The 20532-nt window shown below is 41.9% G+C and overlaps 1 protein-coding gene across 3 annotated transcripts in view; it reads left to right on the forward strand.

Annotated features, from left to right (window-relative positions):
* The window catches only part of Garem1 (GRB2 associated regulator of MAPK1 subtype 1), a 164370-nt gene that overhangs the window by 124274 nt on the left and 19564 nt on the right, over positions 1–20532 (forward strand). For all 3 annotated transcript variants that reach the window (XR_004768373.1, XM_027400549.2, XM_027400550.2), the window contains exon 4: positions 16609–17781. Coding sequence is in view for 2 of the 3 variants with exons in the window: in XM_027400549.2 (XP_027256350.1) it covers positions 16609–17781 (1173 nt within the window). In the remaining variant the exon portion in view is untranslated. The remainder of the gene's footprint in view (positions 1–16608; positions 17782–20532) is intronic.

Raw genomic sequence — 20532 nt, forward strand, 5'->3', positions numbered from 1 at the left:
TTAGAAATGAAGTGTCTTTGTTTCATTTTATACTTGATACCAGGTCTTAGGATGTAGCCCAATATGGCCTGGAGCTCACAGCAATTCTCCCACCTATAATCCCAGTCTCAGGCAGACTGGGATTATAGGTGTACTACCACACTCGCCAAGCATTCGTCTAGCCTAACACTGTCTTTAAAAGGTACCGTGCTACATTTAAAATTATTGACCTGATTGCCCATCATTGGTGAACTGCACAAAATGAATTCATATGCAGTATTTAAATGATTAACTAGCAAATGTATTTTGAACTCCTTCTGTCCATCCAGGACTGTTCTTAATGGGTATACAAGTGCCTGTCTTCTGGCAGACAGCCTAGGAGAGGAAGACAAAAATGTTTATCCTAGCTCCATGTAAAAATGTGGCTACACAGATGTCAAGCTTGGAGAAAGGATGAAGTTGAGGTATATGTGTATGGCCCCTCACCTTTGAAGGGTATTTGAAACTCTGGGTCTAGGTGACCTGCAACAGCTGCTCTCAGTGGCCAATAATTTTGTTCCTGGGGCACACTGGCAGTGTCCATATGTAACTTTGTCATGATTATGGGATGGAGGATGTTCCTGGCACCCAGTGTGTAGAGGCCAGGATGCTCTTGACCATTCACTGTGCACAGCAATGAAAAGTTGTCCATCCCAAAACCGCGTGAGGACCCAGGCTGAGAAACCATAACCTAGACAACAGAGAGCAGAGGGCTGAGGCCTGGAGCACCAGAGCACACAAATGAGCAGAAAGAAATGAGCCCTCAATGAGGTAAATGCCAGAAGGGAACTGTGGTGTCCTCAAAGCAAGGTTTCCAGGACAAATGAGCAACTGAACCATACAAAACCTGACATAGTTGTGCACACCTGTCATCTCATCTCAGGAGAGGTGGAGGCAAGAGAATCAGCAGTTCAAGATTATGCTCAGTTACATAGTAAATTCAAGGTCAGCCGGGGCTACATGAGACCCTGTCTCGAAAACAAAAGAGCTACAGCATCCAATGTTTTTAGAACAGCATTCCCACCTGCCTTTATCACATTTTTTCCTTTATCCATCAGCTTTAGGTTTCCATGATGAACATTTTTATTATTACTTATGTATATGTGTGTACATATGCCAAGAGAGGCCAGAAATGGGAGTCAGATCTCTGGAGCTGAAGTTACAAGAGATCGTAAGCTGCTAACGGTAGGGTTTGAGAACCAAATCCAGGTCCTCTGGAAAGCACCAAGGCCTCTAAGTGGCTGAGCCATCTCTCTAGCCTCTCCTCTATCTGTTTACAATAAGACCAGCCACACCTGGTGCTGGAAAGATGGCTCAGCAATTAAGAGTGCACACTGCTTTTGCAGAGGACCCAAGTTCAGTTCTAATCAACCACCTCAAGCAGCTAGAAGTACCTGGACCTCTAGCTCCAGGGATTGAGCATCCTCTGCTGGCCTCTGTGGGCTCCTGCCTACACACACACACACACACACACACACACACACACCTAAAAAAATAAATAAATAAATCTTTTCTTTTCAAACAGCCACATGGTGAACTGGGATTGTCATGTAAATCTTGTTTGTAATTCAAATTAAAAAATTATTTTAAAAAATCTTTAAAAAATAAAATAAAATAAAACAGCCACATGGCTATATTCAGCCCACATGTCTCTCTTTAAATAAAGCCACTGTGATCTCAAGACCTATGAGGCTGTGGAGTTGCTCAGGGGCTGGGTTTAGAGCCTGACCTACAGACAGTAAATGTAACCACAGGCACATTGCATAACCCCTGGAGCTCCCAGGATCTTCACGTGCACAATGGAGTGAGACTGCCCACCTTAGATATGTGTTGTCAGAATTAAATGAAGCCATGCAGTATCTAGCGTGGGGGTTAGTGAGCCATGGGTGATGGACAGGTTCATGTTTCTATATATGTTTCCATAATGTATGGAGCACAGCCCTGTCTGTTTACATGTTGGCTATGGCTTGTGTCACCCCAGCAGCAGTGCCACAGAGACCCCGTGGCTCCCAAATCCCATAGGAAAAAACCTGCCAGTCGCTGTTGCAGAACATTCAATCATACTAAATTGTTTCTCATTTTAGAAGAATTCCCCTGCACATGATTTCACTTCCACTTTATTTAATACTTCATAGCCATTGTCTTCATTAGCACTCCATATAGAGAAGCTAGTTTTTGTCACATACTCAAAATTACCCCTTTATTCCAATATCTTTAGGAGACATTACACTAATAGCTAGTGAATTATTTGAAATATCTTCAGCCTTTCAAACTCAGCCCAGTGCTGATGAGAAATTTTCCCACACATGCATTCTTGCCATCAAAATAATGACTAACCAATTACGTTTTAATTTGAGCTCTGTCTTTATTGCGGCATCTGGAGAAGGGGGTCAGGAAGAAAGGCAGCTTTGAGTTGACATTGGATCTGAGCTCTCCTGTCTTCACTGCTGCCCCCAAAAGCTTGAAAATGACGTCCTTCAAGTCTCAGAGGGCACTACTGCTCTAAACTGGATGCTATCCTGCTTTTGGTTCCAGCCGGTGAAATCCAGCTGTCTCAACAGACATTTCCCCAGAGGCAAAATACGAGTTTGCATTACCTCAATAAGGAAAGTGACCTACTCAGACCAAATGTGAAATTTTGGTCAGATGTAGGCAGTCATCCCCTCTGCTTGCCCAAACCTCGTAGAAGGATCTTCTGATTATTGCATTTAGGACTGGCTACATCAAAGGTATCTTAGCTCGGGTTTCTGTTGCTGTAGTGAAACACCATGATCAAAAACAACTTGAGCTATGCCAGCTGCCAAGCAGAGAAATAATCAATACTCCTATAAGCTGTAAAGCCTGTGAACCATAACAGTGACCAACATGGCAAGATAGATTCAGTGCTGTAATAGTGGCATATATGGGCTGGAGAGATGGCTCAGGGGTTAAGAGCACTAACTGTTCTTCCAGAGGTCCTGAGTTCAATTCCCAGCAACCACATGGTGGCTCACAACCACCTTGAATGAGATCTGGTGCCCTCGCAGGCAGGAAGACTGTATACATAATAAATAAATTTTAAAAATCCAAAACAAATAGTTGAATATATATATATATATATATATATATATATATATATATATATTCATTCTTGGGGATGATGAACCACTGTCTAAATGAATTTAGGATCCACTCAATGAGATGGAGGGAATTTATTGATTTATTGCTTGGTTCTGTAAACTATGATGAGAGAGGTCCCAGACCTTAAAGAAGAAACCTACACTTCCAAAATCAGTATAGTTTTTAATTGTATTCTTTGTACTTATCCTTACATCCACAGGTAAGTATAGCTCTCATCCCTCATCAAAAAAGGAAGCCTTTTTCTAAAGAGGCTACTACAGAGGTACACAACAGTCAAAAAGTGGAGAATAAGTGGCCGAGGAATATCCAGCACCAACTGGTACATCTATAACACAATCCCTATGCCTAAGGCTCAGGGAACATCATGGAAGAGGGGGCAGAAAGACTGTAAGAGCTGCAGGGCTAGGAGGGTTGCCATGAGACAGTTCTTTTCTTTTTTTAATGAAGAAAAAGAAAGTGTTTGTTTCCTCGTATAGCTTGTAGTCTATCACCCAGGCATTGAAGACAAGAATTCAAGGCAGAAACCTAGAGGCAGGAGCTCTTGCAGGGGCCATGGAAGAGGGCTGCTTACTGGCTTGCTCCCCCAGCTTGTTCAGCCTGTTTTCTTATACCACCTAGGATCACCAGCACAAGGGTGATACTGCCCACAGTAAGCTTGGCCCTCCCACATCAATCAAGAAAATGTCCTACACACTTGCCTACAGGCATATCTTATGAAGACATTTTCTCAATTGAGAGTCCCTCCCTAGCCTTTGTCAGCTTGACAAATTAGCCAGGAGAGGGGTCCTTGCCAAGCAACAGAGCTGCTATAGTGTGGAGACGAGGATCTTGGGATTTCTTTTTTTTTTTTTTTTAAGGTACAAATACTTACATCTACTTATAAGGTGCAAGTGGTGCTAGATAAGCATATAATGATCAAATCAAACTGGCTAGCATCTGCCACTCACATTTTTATTTCTTCCTCCTACCCAGCTGCAATGTAGCATCCCCAACCCCTACCCTCTGGGAATGACCCGTTCTGTCCCCTCTACTTGTTTGATCTTGTTTTCCACATAAAAGTGAGAACATGCAATATTTGCCTTCCTGTGCCCAGCTTATTTGACTTAGTGCAGTGTCCAGAATTGTCTGTGTTGTCACAGATTCTTTCCTTTTCTCTTGTCTCTTAATGATAAGCCATCCAGGGGCACCTTTTCTACATAGGTAAATAATCATGTAAGACTCATAGGAACTAATTGATCATTTCTTGATACTGATGCATGTGCTCAAGAATCAAATATTAAAATACGGTAAACAATCCAACAGGGCGAGCAGTTTGAGGTTTTATAGCATAGGTTTTAGGTCTGGAGGTGGTTCTTTAGACATCACCTAGGGTCTTCCCTTTAGCAAATAGAAAAACAGAAGGAAATGCCTTAGTTGACTCTAGTGACTCAGTCAACAACATCTAGAATGGATTCCAGGTCTCCTAGTCCACCCAGCCACCCCTGTGCTCTGCCTCATGCTGTCTGTGTGCTTGAGGTAGAACTCGATTGTAATCTGAGCATGTGTGCCATTGTCCCAGTAGCTCGTGCACTGGATCCATTTTCTTTTAGGCTGAATGTGGTAGTACACACCTGTAGTCACAGCCAATGTAGGCAGAGACACCAGATGAGTTCAGGTCATCCTCAGCTACCTAGTGAGTTTGGGGACAACCTGATTGTCACTTTGTTTGGAGAACAGTTCAGTGCTGCTCACTGTTCCTAATTTAAAATGGCATCCAGGTTACTGGCTGGATAATTCAGAGACCTAATGCCCTTGTGTTTTAAGCATCTGATAATGGGATTGTTCTAAATATGTTAGGGCTGATTTGCTCCAGCATTTTTCTCCAGACTCTTGGAACCTGGGTGATCTAGACAACCAACATTCAGGGTAACTGTGAATTTTAACAAAGTGCTTTCCAAAATGAATGAGATTCCCTTTCAGTCTCATATATTAGCCTTTTCTGCCATTTAAAATTTAGGAAATTTAAACCTACCTTCATCTCCTGCTTTAAAATCTGTTACACTCTCTTGAGATGCTTGACTTTTGACTTAGGGAGCCCCTCCATATTGATAACTCAGTATCTTACGGTCCCATCTAAGTCATGTGGTACCTACCCCTGTGTCTGTTACAATACCTGCCTTAATACTCCCTTGTCCAGTTTTTCTTCCTGTCTCTGATCTGCTGGGCAGGAGTTGGGAACCACATTGGACAGTGTTTGGATTAACACAGAAGACCACACTGGCTTTTCTACCAAACCTCACAGAATGACACACCTTTCTGGTGGTCACTGAGAGCCTCCTTAGCTCACAGCCTTGTTCTTGGCTCCACACCACAGAGGTTAGAAGGGATGGCTATGCTTTTGACGTAGGTTTTGTCCAGTGGAAAGAGCAGATTCTAAGATAAAAAGTAAGCTTTAAACACGGCCAAGTTTTGTTTGCTGGTTTTAAACATCACATGGTTTCCTTAGAATGAGTCATATGACATACATTGTCAAGACTAGTGGAGGATGATAAAGTGGGTACAGTTGTGGGCTTGGTTACTTCAGTGTTTGAAGACCACTTGATGCTCTTTCTGTTTGCTGAGGCTTTGTGAGCTGCTCTGGGAAACTGCCAGCTGGCAAGCTGTCTGCCATGCCGTCACCACTAAGCCAGTGCCATTGTGCTTGCCATCCCTCTCCTAGTCCTTGTGTACACACACACACACACACACACACACACACACACACACACACACACACACACACAGGATCAAGACTTATCTTAACTCTTAAAGCATTGGTTGCCATTTTCCCAGCAGACAATCGAATTTGTAGTTTTGGATAGCAAACATTTTGTATTTAATCTACACATTATTTATGAGATCAATCATTGTTACTGAGAATTGGAATTTATTTTTTTATTTTACCACAATGATAACTTTATTGAAGCAAAGAAGGGACTTTGCTTCATAAGCATAACTTCAAAAGACTCGGACTCCATTGTCTCTCTTAACTTAGATCTTCATTAAGAAACTGCAAGTTAAGTTGACCTTCTAATGCTGCTGTTCTGGCACTTCTGCTTCATTGTTTGGTTATTAGAGACACATTGCCTACTGCAGAGGGAAAGAGAGAGAGAGAATATGTGTATGTGTCTGTACCCGTGTGCACACTTTACATCAGTGGTTTAGAGTGATGTGGGGTATTAATTCTGAGTGGCATTATGAGCAGTAAAAGCCTGCTCATTTCCTGGATTAGACCTATTAGAGTTGTTTAGATAACACACTTTGAATTACTTCCTCTCAGGAAACATTGAAACTGGAAATGTTAACCAGGCTCACATACCAAAGCACTTAGACAGAGCACACGGTTTCTTTTGCAGTTAAAAAAAAAAATTAAAGGAAAGAAATTAGGCAAATAAATCAAATGCACGGAAACCTAAGAAGGGACTTTGCTTCTTAGTCCCACAGACTCAGTGGCCATAGGAAGAGTATTTCTCTGTGAGATTCCTCCCCTGTCCCAGATAGTGACCACAGGTCTGTTAGTGTCATAACTTAAGCAGAACCAATTGCCAGCATTCATGGTGGCATCAGAGTTGGAGGCACAGAAGTACAGTCTTTACTCACATGCTCTATGTGTTTATATGTGGAAAGAAGACTGACTTACTGAGTACACAGACACAGTAGAGGCAGAAGTGTCGAGTGTGCCCAGATAGTGACATTTACTATGGAAAGCTTCACTCTGTTTAATCTGTGCACGTCCTGTCTGCTCCATGTCTCGGACGCTGGCTGACATCTTCTTTTAGTGCATTTCATGGGTGGCACTTGTCACCTGTAATTTCTTCATTCTAGTTATAAAGTTAAATTAGGAAAAAATAGAAGCAGCAGATTAATTGCATAGGAAGGAACATATGTTTTACAGATGGGGAAGGGGTTCCTTGATAGAATGCTTGCCTAGCATACACAAAGTTGTGGGTTCAGTCCTCTGCACTACGGTGGGAGACGGGAAATAGAGAGAGAAAGGTTTTTTATTTCTTTGTGTTTGAGGGGCATTGCTGATTCCCTGAATACTAACCGAAGATGGTTTGTTACATGAGTGAAAGAGAAACACATAGAGAGCGCCTCAAAACCATGAACACCACATCTTCAGAACCCCTGAGTTTTTCACAAGACTAAGAAGGAAGTGTAACGATTAAGCTGAGAGTTTCACACACCAGTCTGTTCTAAATCAGGAAATTTTGACTCATTTCCTCTGGGATATGTCTACAATGATACACCAGGCTCTATTCTGACATTAAGTTTTATTCTGAGGTAACACATGATAACAACTTGAGCTCTCTTCAATCCAGATAACGCTTAGAGATAGGTGTTGGAGCTTGAAAACAGTTGTGGATGGAAACTTACCCATGTGAAAATACCCCTGTATGAAAGGTAAATGTGATGCAGAAGAAGTCAAGTGTTCTTGAAAAAAGGAATGGTTCTGCTGCCTTTGTTTATTGAGTACCTCCCCATGCCAAGAACTATGGGTAGCTGTTCAGTTGTGTTCATTTAGCCAGCAGAATAAATACAGGTGAAGAAAAAGGCACTAAAATGTTAAGCACTTTGTCTTGAGTTACTTCCTGTTTCAGGAAGAGTTCAAACTCAACTTGTGGTTTCATGGTTGTGTTAACTAGTAGTATTGTACCAATCAAATTCCAAAGGCCATGGTCTCTTCCATAATTGGAAAGATTTTTGTGGAAAAGAACATGATACATATTTAGAGTTTGTGGACAATGTAGCTGCTTGCCAATACTCAACGCTGCCTTTGTCAGGACAAAGCAGCCCTGGACTAGGTTCATGTGTGTGACAATGTTCTCATGAAGTCAGATGGTAGGCTGGCTTTCCACCATGAACAGTAGTAATTTGCTGACCTTTGATCTGCATGTATGGTTGTAAGTTTAACTAGGTGCTAGCTGAAATTAAAAGCTAAAGATCTATGTTAAAAATTCGAATGAATAGTGGAGGATTCCTGAGACCAAAGTCAAGCAAATAAGATGACTGGAGCCCTGAAGCTACAGATCCTGAAAAAAAAGAAAGTTGAGGCTAAAGAGATGGCACAGTAAGTCATGTATGTGCTGTGCAAGCATGAAGAACTGAACTTGATCCCTAGCATTCATGTAAAAAGCCAGGCGTGATGGCACATGCTGTACTCCAAGCCCTGGGAAGACAGACAAAATGCAAAGATCCCTGGGGCTTGCTGGCCAGCCTGCCTGGTCTATCTACTTGGTGAGCCTCGGGTACCAATGAGGTTCCTCAGAAACAACACCTGAGGCTGACCTCTGGTCTCCAAATGTGCACCCACACATGCATGTGCATCCATGGCATACACACATACCCCTGTCCATGAGCACAGGTGTGGCACAGTCACATCAGTTGTTAGCAGACACTTAGTGTCTGACCCATAGGAACTGTCATATGCAGCTTCTTGAACACTCAGAAATTATTTCAAATAAATCTTCTTCCCTTACACCATTATAGAAGCTGAGAATCCATCAAGTGAAGGTTGGTGAATACCGACGGAAAGAAAACAACACTAGTCTTTAAAACATAGCAGTACTCCTATGAGTCACCCCAAATGGACTTTAAACCCCGAGTCAAGCACCATTAAAATAAGATTGTGTTGGCATCAGGTATTTACAGTGACTCCTGGAAAATCTGCTTCACCATGGAAACACCAGAGTTGTTTGTTTTTTTTATGGTACTAATGTTGATTGACAAATTGCTTATTCTAGCGATTAAAATTACAAAGAGATGACTTGTAATGATAAGAAGTTATTTACAGCGATGTCTCTGCCTAGTTTCTCTAAACGCACACTGGCATTTACTACTCGGGAAGCAAATCATTGATCACTTCAGGCAGACACTTTTTATTGGCAAAGAAAAAGTTCAGTCTCCATGAACGTTAAGCCTGATAGCCAGACCTGATAGAGACAGACTAATAAAGCCATAGGCCGTTCTCTCCTGTGACTAAAGTCTATAAACCATAAAGAAACACTGTCGAAGAGAATTGTACAGTATTGCCATAGATACACCATGATCTATAAATTATTTCAAGCATGTAGTCATCTTGAAATTTGGGAATCTACTGCTGGAATCATAAAGTAGTGCATTGAAATAAAAACAAAAAGAACCATGGCCATATTCCTGGATGCTGAAATAGCAATTGATTGAAAAATTAATTTCTATGTAGAAGATTTAGAAAACCAAAATTGGAAAGTGAATTACTTGTGTGGTGAAAACTGTCTCAGGCCAGTGTATTTCTCATAGTTGAATATTAAAATACTGAGCCCAGTCGTATGAAACCCCATCAGCATAAAACACTCAGTCCCCAACCTTGTGTCATTAGGAAGAGCAGGTGAAGACTGAAAAGTTGAAGAGAATGTTTTCATCATTTATGTAAGATATACTCTCAAAACTCCAGGAGAATCAGCTGGAGGGAGACTTAAGATTGGGGCTGGACAAGGAGGGTCTAGGCCCTCCCCCAAATGATATGACAGATTTTGATGGTCCCCGTAGAGGGCCTCACTATCTCTGGGGAGGAGGTGTGGGTGGATTGGGGGGGTCTCATTGGGGAACATGGGAGGATGAGAGGACAAGGGAATGGGGAATGGATATGTAAATATGAGTGCCTCTAAAATTAAAACATTAAAGTTAAAATTTAAAAAAAAAAAATTGGGGCTGGAGAGATTGTTCAGTTGTTGAGAACACCCGCTATGCCTCCACAGGACCAGTTTATCAGGGTCCCAGCACATCAGGGGACTGACAGGCACCTGGCACTCCTGCAACACCCTCTTATGGTCTGCAGACACTTGCATGCATACATCTACATATAGACACACATAAATAAAAACAAAAAATATTTTTAAAAAGACTTAATTCTGTAAGTTTCTATGTAGTGAGACATAGAAAACAGCAAAAAAAAAAATGTATTCCAGCCAACTAAATAGTAACTAAATTGTATTTATTTTTTAATTTATTTCTCTTTAATTCACTTTAAAACAGTCCTTCAGTCTTTCTCTGTCCCTCAGGCGAATGACTGAGATATAGTTCAGTGGAAGAGCACTTGCCTGGCTGACCCCCGGCGTTAGGTCCCTGCACAGCAGAGAGTGGAGGAAGAACCCTGAATTCTTCCCAGTTTGGGTGTGTCTCATAGTTCATGATTAGATTCCAGTAATAGCTTGGAATACTAAATCAGGAGCATCCCGGGATGCAGAACTGATATACATCTCTTGGGTGTTATTCTGATTTTTCAGTCAAGGTTGCAATAGTTTCTTCAGAGTATTATTCAGGTGTTCCTCCTTGTCATTATAATCATTCTGGAGCAGTAGTTCTCAACCTTCCCAATGCTGCACCCTTTACTACAGGTCCTCATAAAATTATTTCCATTGCTACTTCATGACTATAATTTACTAATGTTATGAATTGTAGTGTAGATATTTTTGGAGATAGAGGTTTGCCAAACCACTATTCTAGAGGAAGATGTTTAAATCCATACCTATGACCTGGTTTTTAAAGTATTTTTGTTTACTCTTTGATAATTTCATGCCTGTATATAATGTATTTTTACCATATTCCCCAGCCATTACCCTCTCTTATCTCCCTCCCCCACCCTCTTGGACCTCTTCAACCTCCTAACAAGTGTCTTCCTACTTTCATATCAGTCTTTTTGCTGATGGCCCACTGTACTTAATTACAGTTGCTTGCATGAGCATGGATGTAGGTTATTTACTGGCTTGTGGGCAGCTCACCAATGGCTACACCACTGCAGAAAATGTCTCCTCCTCCCAGCAGCTGTTAACCAGCAGTAGCTCCTTGGATGAGTTGCTCTTTATTCAAACTTAAGTTTATCACCCACCCATTAATGACTGTGAGGTGGTAATGGCAAAATGGAGATTTCTCCATTCCCACCATTCCTCTACCTTTATTGACTTTTCCACCATCTCATTACCTTTATTTGTTTGTAGTTTTTGTCCTATTTCATCTGGTAGGCTGTAATTTCTTATGTTATATTTATTGTGATATTCAATTTGTCCCAGATTTTGTCAGTGGGAGCTAAGTCAGGCCATCTCCTGTTCTCTGGATGCATCTTCAACATCTTATAAGTACTGTTTCCTGGCCCAACGGGATGTCCCACGCTCATCCAGCTAACCCTAAAGTCATTATTTCTTCAAAGAGCCCTGGTTCCTGTTGGGCACTGGCTTTGAGACATAAAGAGAGAGAATGACAGAGATATTGCATGCCTGTGTGTGTGTGTGTGTGTGTGTGTGTGTGTCTGTCTGTCTGTCTATCTGTCTGTCTGTCTATGTGAGTGTCTGTATTTTCTTTCATCAGAGTATGTATAGGTATATGTCTTCTGATAGCTCCAATTCCAAACCAGCCCACAAAGAGTTCTTTTTTTATTCTTCCTGTTTTTCGTGATGTTACTTCTGCCTCTTCTTCCATAGTAAAACTCTGAAGCTTTCTTCTTTAAGTTTTTATTACATTAAGTTATTTGTGTGTGTATGGACATGCTCGCCACAGTGCATGTGTGGAGATCAGGAAAAAACATGCCGGAGTCACTTCTCTCCTTCCACCACATGGGTTCCAGGGATCAAACCAGGCTTAATAGCAAGTGCCTTAACCCACTGAGGCATGAAACCAATCAGAAACGCTATGACTCCCAAACATCCGCATACTTATTTGTTTTGTTCTACGATGCACATAAAGTCAGCTCGCTTGGCTTCTGCGCCACATCTCTGCTGTGAAGAGCAGGGTTTTCTAAGGGAAGCACAGTGTTTGTTAGCCAGTTTGAATGTGCAACATCTAAAGGGCAAAGGTCAGCAAGGCTGCCACAGGTCTGACTTTTCTCCTGCTTCCTCTACCCTGTTTCTCCCCATCCCCTCTTGGAAAGTTACTCATATTATTGTTTTCCTTTTTTTCCTCTTTTCTAAAAACATGAAAAAAAGAAAAGAAAGAAAAAATAATAACTCAATGAATAAGCAGAAAATACAAGCATCATTTTCTATGCAAAAGAGAATATTCTACATAAACCTTTGTGTTTCCCTTTGCTGAATGCACTCTCTATGTCATTTCAGTGGACTTTATTGGACTCTCTACCAGTCAGAAAAGGGTTCTTTTGCTCTGTTTGAGGCATCACAAGTAGGTGGGGTGGATCTCCCTTGCTGTAAGCCACTTTCTGGTTTTGAATAGCAGCAGACCAACACTCAACAGCTAATCCTAGGAGCCCAGGCAGCCATTCCTGCTGCTCAACTTACAGCCACTACCCAGCACTTTTCCAGCTGCTGGGGCCAGTTGTTTTGTACAGCCCTCTATCTTGTAGTGCTCCCCTTCCTTAGTTTTTGGACATCTTGGCACTTCCCTCAGCCTTGTTTCAGGTCTTTGCACTCTGTTCCCTATCTGTTGTCTAGGACTACAGGCCCCAGGAGTTGTCAGTTTATTCTATCACAAGTTTCGTCTTGTCCACCCATGATAAAGGACCACAGTCGGCAATGACTCCTCCAAAAGAAATTGTTGAGATCTAGCCTGCAACACAAGACCAGTTTGGGGTGGATAGGGGGGTTGGAGAGGCAGCATAGAAGAGGTAGGTCTTCTTAACTGACCTCAGGAGATTGAGCAGAGGACTGTTTATATATCCAGTCACACATGTGCACAGCCTTCTGTTTGCTAACCACAACATTTCTGCACAGTCATGTCAGTCTGGATAGGCATCCTCTTCGAGCAGTCATGGGTGTGGGCATCTGGAGCAACTATCACAGTAGAAATACTATCTTCTAGGGTTATTAGTTTGTGGAGTAACAACTGAAACAGCCTCCTGACTTTCTCTGAGTGGCCAGAGCAACTGGGTGTGGGTTAGATTCTCCTCCGTTGGCTGTAGCCATGTTGAACTTCACTGAGTAGTCAATGTCCATATTCTTCTTTAATGATTTCATACATCCATGTAATATATTTTGATGATTTCTCTCCATTATTATTTCTTGCCCCCCCCCTTGCACTAGACTCTTTCTTTGTGACTCTGGTGGTTTTGATCTACTGCATTTGATTAAGGGTGCCTACATGATCACAGGTAATGTTTACTTGAGCAAAGGCAACTTGCCAGTGGCTTCACCACCCAGGACCACGACCCCTTTTGCCCCTGTAGTCTTTTAACTGCTCCTCAGAAAGGGATAAGGCTATATATACCCCCCATCCCTGATGGAAAGTTGATGGGCTCTGTCTTGAACAGGTCTTCTACAGGTAGCCACTGTTGTTGTAAGTTCATAGATGTAAGAACAAGGTGATGGCCTCCCCACACTCCAGTTCTTACAGTCTTCCCACTTGACTCTTTTGTAGTGTTCCAAAGTGTTGGATGGAGTGTTAGAGATGCTGCATTTAAGGCCGAGTACTCAACAGTTACTTATTCTCAGCATGCATTAACTGGTGCCCATTGCAAACAGAAGCTTCCCTGACCAAAGCTAATAGCAACACTAATCTGTGAGTATAAACATAAATATTTACAGAGATGCTTGACACCCTGTTCATTTAGCAAACAACAACAATGCACACACACATATGCATGCACACACATGCACATACACAACCCTGGATCACAACCATTGAAGAGAGGACAGCCCTCTTGATCCAGGAAAGGGTATTAGTTAACATCATTGGGGATTTGGAGTCAGAATAGTAAGAGATTTGTTATCAAATGTAAACAGTGGTTATAAAGATACAGAAATTTAAGCAGTATAACTATGGTGGGGCAGGTAACTATGATGTATGTCCTCAACATAGGTATGTGTGCATAAACCTTTAAGTATTTGCTTTGTGAGATTTAGCACATATTTAAGGATGGCACTTCAGCTATGAATGGAATATTATTTAGGAGGTATACTAGACACTACATTAACTTTAAAAATAAAGTTAGATCCCTATATTACATAATCCACCAAAGGGAATTCAGTTAGATAAATTTGGTAGTAAGTGAAACCGTTCACATGCCGGATAGCAATGTTGGTAATTCTACCCACAACTCCCAACTTGAGTACAATTGAAATTTTGAACTGGGTAATCTTTTCTGGGGGCAAGGCAATGGACTGCTCTGCGTGTTCATACTTAGCAGTACCCTGGACTGTGCCCAGAGATATAAAAAGCAGCTCCCCTTGTCGTGGCAACCAAAATGCCTACAGAAATTGCCACCCATCTCCTGGGGTGGTTGTAAAATCACCCTAGTTTAAAACCATTGGTCTCCGTCTCCTCAGCTAGAAGCATAGCACCCTAGAATAAATCACAAAAGATAATTCTGGAAATGCTGTCTATATTTTTATAAAAAAAAGAGAGAGAGAGAGCAAGAGAGAGAGAAAATCATTTAGAGAAGCTACCAAATTAAAACTGAGGGACAAGTCAAAAACGTTACAATATGAAAGTCATTTACTTTCCATAGAATGAGTGGCTAAGAAGAGACCCAAAGAGCTAATGCCTGAACATCAGCTTCCTGATAGTCAAAGCTCTTAACACAATACAAGAATAAATAAACTAAGGGTGTAGGCTGTTCTTTCAGGTTGGTAAAACATAAATACAGCATGGGTGAAAAGCAAAGGTACTATTTCACCTCAGATGCACAAAGCTGTGGCCCCACCATTCTGTTTCTGTTGCTACTTCCTATGGAAATCACTGGACTGTGAAAATTTTCATTGAATACTATTTGTAATTACTAAATGTAGGAAAAACTCCCATTTCTAACAAAAAGGGAACTGCTCAAAACAAAAGCCCATCTTTGTGGTAATAAATATATTTGATGATGATTATTATTAGTGGAGTATGTACACAGGGGAAAATGGACAGTATAGTTGAAAACTCGAGAGTATGGCTTTATATATTGTAGATGAAAAATGTTCTCTGTGTAACCTAGTCTCACTGAGACTGGTTTCTCTCCACCCATTGGGTCCCCTGCAGTCACTTATAAGATAACCACTCAGAGACTTAATATAATTGTTTGGCTAATGGCTTAGGCTTCTTACAGGCTAGCTCTCTCTTAAAATATTAACCTATCTGTGTATCTCCATGTGGTTGTGGCTTACCAGTGATGCCCTTGCATCTTGCTTCTCCAGTGGCTACATGGGGTCTCCTTGCCTCTGTCTTCCTTCTCTCAGCCCCTTTGTTCAGATTGCCTGCCTAGCTAAATTCTACTTGTCCATTGGTCAAAACAGCTTTATTCATCAACCAATTAAGCAACACAGATTTGCAGCATGCAGAAGACATCCCACATCACATATCTCTGAAATAACTGATACATACCATTTCTTTTTTACATTTGTATAAATTTTTGACAGATGATATGAAGCAAGACAGTAATAAATGTTTGTGTTATTTTTATTTTTTTATATTTCTTCCAATGAACATGAATACTTTTCATAGTAATCTTTAAAGGGGGAACTAAAGCATTTTAGGGATTTGGTGTATAGCTTGGTGGTAGGCCACTTGTCTAGCTTGCTCAAAGTTAAGTACCTAACAACACACACAAATATTTTAAATCCTTTGTCTCAGTTCCAAATTTTGATAACTTCTTAATTAGGAAATTTTTAAAAGGCAAAACTTTAGTAAATAGAAAAAAAATTCTACAGTGTTTATGGAAATGTTATAGTGGCAAAAGGATAATGTTAATATTCTAAAATAATTATCCATCAAGTAGATATCTCTGTTTATAGGGGTAAAGCTATTTTAATAATCTGATGTAAAACCAGGAGTGGTAGCACAGACCTTTAATCTGGGCACTTGGGAGCTAGAGGCAGGAGGTGACCTCAGCTACCTGGTGAGTATAAGGCCAGCCCCAGCTATATGAGGCCATATCTCAAAAAGAGCAAGATAAAAAAACAATAACAAACTAAAGTCTGATTTAATATTGTCTAAAGAGTGTTTCTTCAGCTGAGGAGCTATTTGACAGTTAATGGCTCTAGCGGAGGGAGAGTCATCTTTCTTCAGGGGTATGGTCACTGATTCGTCAAATCATCCATGATCCAGTAAATAATCTCACACCCATTCCTATTCGAGTAAACCCAGTTAAATCAGTAGATTATTTTAAAAATTAAAAAGACAAGAAAGTATGAGAGAACATATTGAGAAGAAGACCAGTTCTAGAGAGAGGGCAGGGGCTGAGAGAGGAAAATATTCTGATCAAACTATAGTACAGACATGTATGAAACTGTCAGAAAATAAATAAAGTTTTCTTAACACAAGGCTTTCAGCAGCATTCACTCAGGTTTCTTCCAAAGTAAAATATATGTGACAAATAGAAAAACGTGGCTGTTGTCAGCCACGTAAATAAAAATGAATGGTGCACACTTAGAATTAAAGTGAAGCAGAGCATTCACCTCTGTGTGTGTGTGTGTGTGTGTGTGTGTGTGTGTGTGTGTGTGTGTGTGTGTGTGTCTTCACTAATGTGGAATTCGCTTTATCATGTCATAGGTTGCATCCGGTGAATGCAATGAAGACACGGAGGTTTACAACATTACCCTGTGTACTGGGGATGAACTCACCCTGATGGGGCAGGCAGAAATCCTTTATGCAAAGACCTTCAAGGAGAAGTCTCGACTCAATACAATTTTCAAAAAGATTGGGAAGCTCAACTCCATCAGCAAGCTGGGGAAAGGCAAAATGCCCTGCCTCATTTGCATGAATCACCGGACCAATGAAAGTGTCAGCCTACCATTCCAATGCAAGGGCAGGTTTAGCACCCGAAGTCCCTTGGAGCTTCAGATGCAGGAAGGGGAGCACACCATCCGAAACATCGTGGAGAAGACTAGGCTCCCTGTGAATGTGACAGTGCCCAGCCCCCCACCCAGAAACCCTTATGACCTCCACTTCATCCGAGAGGGACACCGCTACAAGTTTGTGAACATCCAGACCAAGACCGTGGTGGTTTGCTGTGTTCTCCGGAACAACAAGGTCCTCCCCATGCACTTCCCCTTGCACTTGACTGTCCCCAAGTTCAGCCTCCCGGAACACCTGGTGAAGGGAGAGGTGTGGCCGGAAACCCTAGTCCATCACTGGCTTGGTATCTGCCAAGAGCAGTTTGACATTGATGAGTATTCACGGGCTGTTCGAGATGTGAAAACAGACTGGAATGAAGACTGCAAGAGCCCCAAAAAGGGCCGTTGCTCTGGCCACAGCCATTTACCCAATTCCCTCAGCTATGCCCGAGATGAGCTCACCCAGTCCTTCCACCGGCTCTCAGTGTGTGTGTACGGCAACAATCTTCATGGCAACAGTGAGGTGAACCTCCATGGCTGCAGGGACCTTGGGGGAGAGTGGGCCCCTTTTCCCCATGACATCCTTCCCTATCAAGACTCTGGTGACAGTGGGAGTGACTACCTTTTCCCGGAAGCTAATGAAGAGTCATCTGGCATCCCGGGGAAGTCAGAAGTTCCCTATGAAGAGCTGTGGCTGGAGGAAGGCAGGCCTAGCCACCAGCCTCTGACGCGCTCACTCAGTGAGAAGAGCAGGTGTGACCCCTTGGGAGGCTCCACACAATCCAAATGTGCAACAACTTCTCTTCCTGCCCCTGCAACCCTGGGAGCCACCATGAAGTCTTCAGAAATCACCCTACCTCCACCTCCAGTGCCTCCCAAATCTGAAGCCGTAAGTCACTTCTGTGTGAATGGTGTGACAGTCTTTCTGTCTCTGCCCAGTCATCAACTCATTTGTTTGCTTTAAAAAAAAAAAAAAGTTCCTAATTAAACATCGTCAGAATGAATAAACATACTTGATTTGAAGTGAAATATGGGTGCTAGCCAAGTAGGCAGGTGATAGGCCTGTACTACTGTTAGGTGAGAAGCTCTGAGAGCTTCTAACAGTGGATCTTTAAACTTGTTTTTGCCTAGAAAACAAATTACAGGGAAGAGACAGGGGACTCTGGGTGGCCAGGAAAGGGGCAGGCATGACAGGTATAAGTGACAGTGTCTAAAGTATAGCAACTGTCTGTGATGGGTGACCAGAAGAAATGAGGTTCAGAATATGATTTGTGGGTGGGCCAGCAATATTCACAGACAAAGTGGGTATGGCAAGAGGAGGAAAGAGTGAGCCGGAGACCAGTGCTGTATCTGAAGGGACAGCACAACCTCTGTGCTTGAGACGGGAAGCAGGAGAAACAGGAGGCCTCAGTATCTCCGGAAACGCACTCTTGTGTCCCTGGAGTTACACTGTGATCAGAATGTGGGGACCACCCCAGGTGTACACACACAACGCAGAACCAGGTGCCCTGGAGTTCTCCTTATATGCAGAGTGTAATTCAGAGCTTCATGAGGTGCCTACCAAATTTTAGTGTAAAAGCTTGGTTCAGGGGCTGGGGTGGTAACTTCAGTGCTGGAGACCAAGCTTAGCATGCCTGTGGCTCAGGGTTTAATCCAGCTCCAGGAGATCCAATACTCTTTTGAGCCTACACACACACACACATACACTAATCTTTTTTGTTTCTTTTTAATAAATGTTTTTATAAAACAGAGAAATAAAAAGGCACCCCTTCCACACACTTACTCCATTAACTGGTCTTTGGACACCTCACTGAGACCCTAGAGCTAATCTACTTATGAAGTTACTGAGACAGCTGCTAGAAATACGAATGTCAGGAAGACCAGGACTGTGGCCCCAGTACTATTCAGTTTTAGAAGAAGATAACAAATGAAAAGAGATGCAGATATCCAAGTTAAAAGATGAGGAAAGTCAAAAAGACAGATAGCATGTGGGGCAATTCAGAGCACAAAGAGAAACTCCTAGTGGGAGATGCATGAGAAAAGCCTCAGTGGAGATAATGGCATTTTAAATGTGATCAATGAATATGCATAAATTAGAAGAGCAGAGAAGCCAGGTGGTGGTGCATGAAGGGCAGTTCACAAGGCTGGAGCCAGGATGTAGACAGCATGAGGATTGACGTTAGGTCATCCCAGACAGCTGATTGGCTGCCCACAAAGGGTCCTTGCTGCTACAGAAGTTTCCCAAGAGAGGATTCCCCGCTTTGGCTTCCCAGATACCATAGGACCAGACTGTGCTATGCTTCTACAGAACTTTCCAGAGACCTTCTAGAATATTTGCAGAATTCTTAGATGACTTGAGGTCCTCAAACCTTATATTCATGTCAGAAGTTCCCAAAGGATATTCAATAAATATGTAACTAACATGTACAGGGCAAGTGCTAGACACCTTTAGATGTCAGAGCTCAGCAATATGTTTGATGTGACCTCATGATCGATATTGATCTGTATCAAGAACATGACTACCTGAGTCACTGGAATTTGTAAACAAGATATTTTTCATTCATTACACAGTTTTTATAAAATACAATATTTGTTTCATCACTCTGTTTCAAATCATTTGCATAAGATTTAGCATTTTTATAATGATTTAAGTATCTTAATGATACAGTAATTTAAAAAGAAAATGACTATGCTGTCATCCTATCTTGACCTCGGTTCTAAAAGAAAAACATCAGACCTAAATTTGAAACTAAAAGCAAATGTCACAGAGAAAGCCCTAGACTTCCAATCCATACTATAATTTCTCATGATACAAGAAACTCTTCTCAGCATGCCCAGTGTTTATAAAACACTATAAACATAAAGGATTTGCTAGAAACACCTGAAAGCATTTACTTTGTAAGGAAAGTCTAGATATTTTAAATTATCGGTTCTGTGACCATGGAATGAATTTTCCATTTTTAGTGTGTGAGGGGAAACCAGAGATTATCATGACTCTTAGATGTGGCTTCAGCTTATAATTTTCAAACAGGAGCTTTAATGTGGCATAAATTCAAGTGCTCCCATAGAGTTAAATCAGAATCCTGCTTAGGATAGTTAGAGTGCTGGGAGAGGGATGGCCTTGTGTCTAGCAGTCATCCCACCCAATCACAAGGTGGTGGTGCGCTCCCGACTGCAGCTACATTAGTTACTATTCTCATCACTGTCACAAAACAAAGGTGACAGAAGCAACCTGTGGGAAGGATTATCTGAACTAATGGTTTTGAAGGACTGCAGCATGGTGAAAAGGCACGACTACTGCTGGGGCTCGTCTGTGGCATAGAAAGTATGCAGCAGCTACCATACTGCAGCCAGACAGGAAGTGGAGAGAGTGACATGAAGAACCCACCTCCAATTAGCAACTTCTTCCAACTAAGCCCCACCTCCTGAAGGTTCCATAACATCCCACAATGGCTCCGCCAGCTAGAGACCAACGTTTAAACACATGTTCCTTTGGGAGACAAGTCTCATTTAAACCATAACCAAAGCCAGCAGAGCACTTATCTGGGAAGTTGACCATCCCACCAGGAACTGCTAGGGCAGTAGAACAGTCAAAGAAAGAGTGTATGCCACAGAAAGGAAGCAAGTTGGCTTGTTACTG

Source organism: Cricetulus griseus, chromosome 2, assembly GCF_003668045.3.
Source record: "Cricetulus griseus strain 17A/GY chromosome 2, alternate assembly CriGri-PICRH-1.0, whole genome shotgun sequence".
NCBI classification, from domain to species: Eukaryota; Metazoa; Chordata; class Mammalia; order Rodentia; family Cricetidae; genus Cricetulus; species Cricetulus griseus.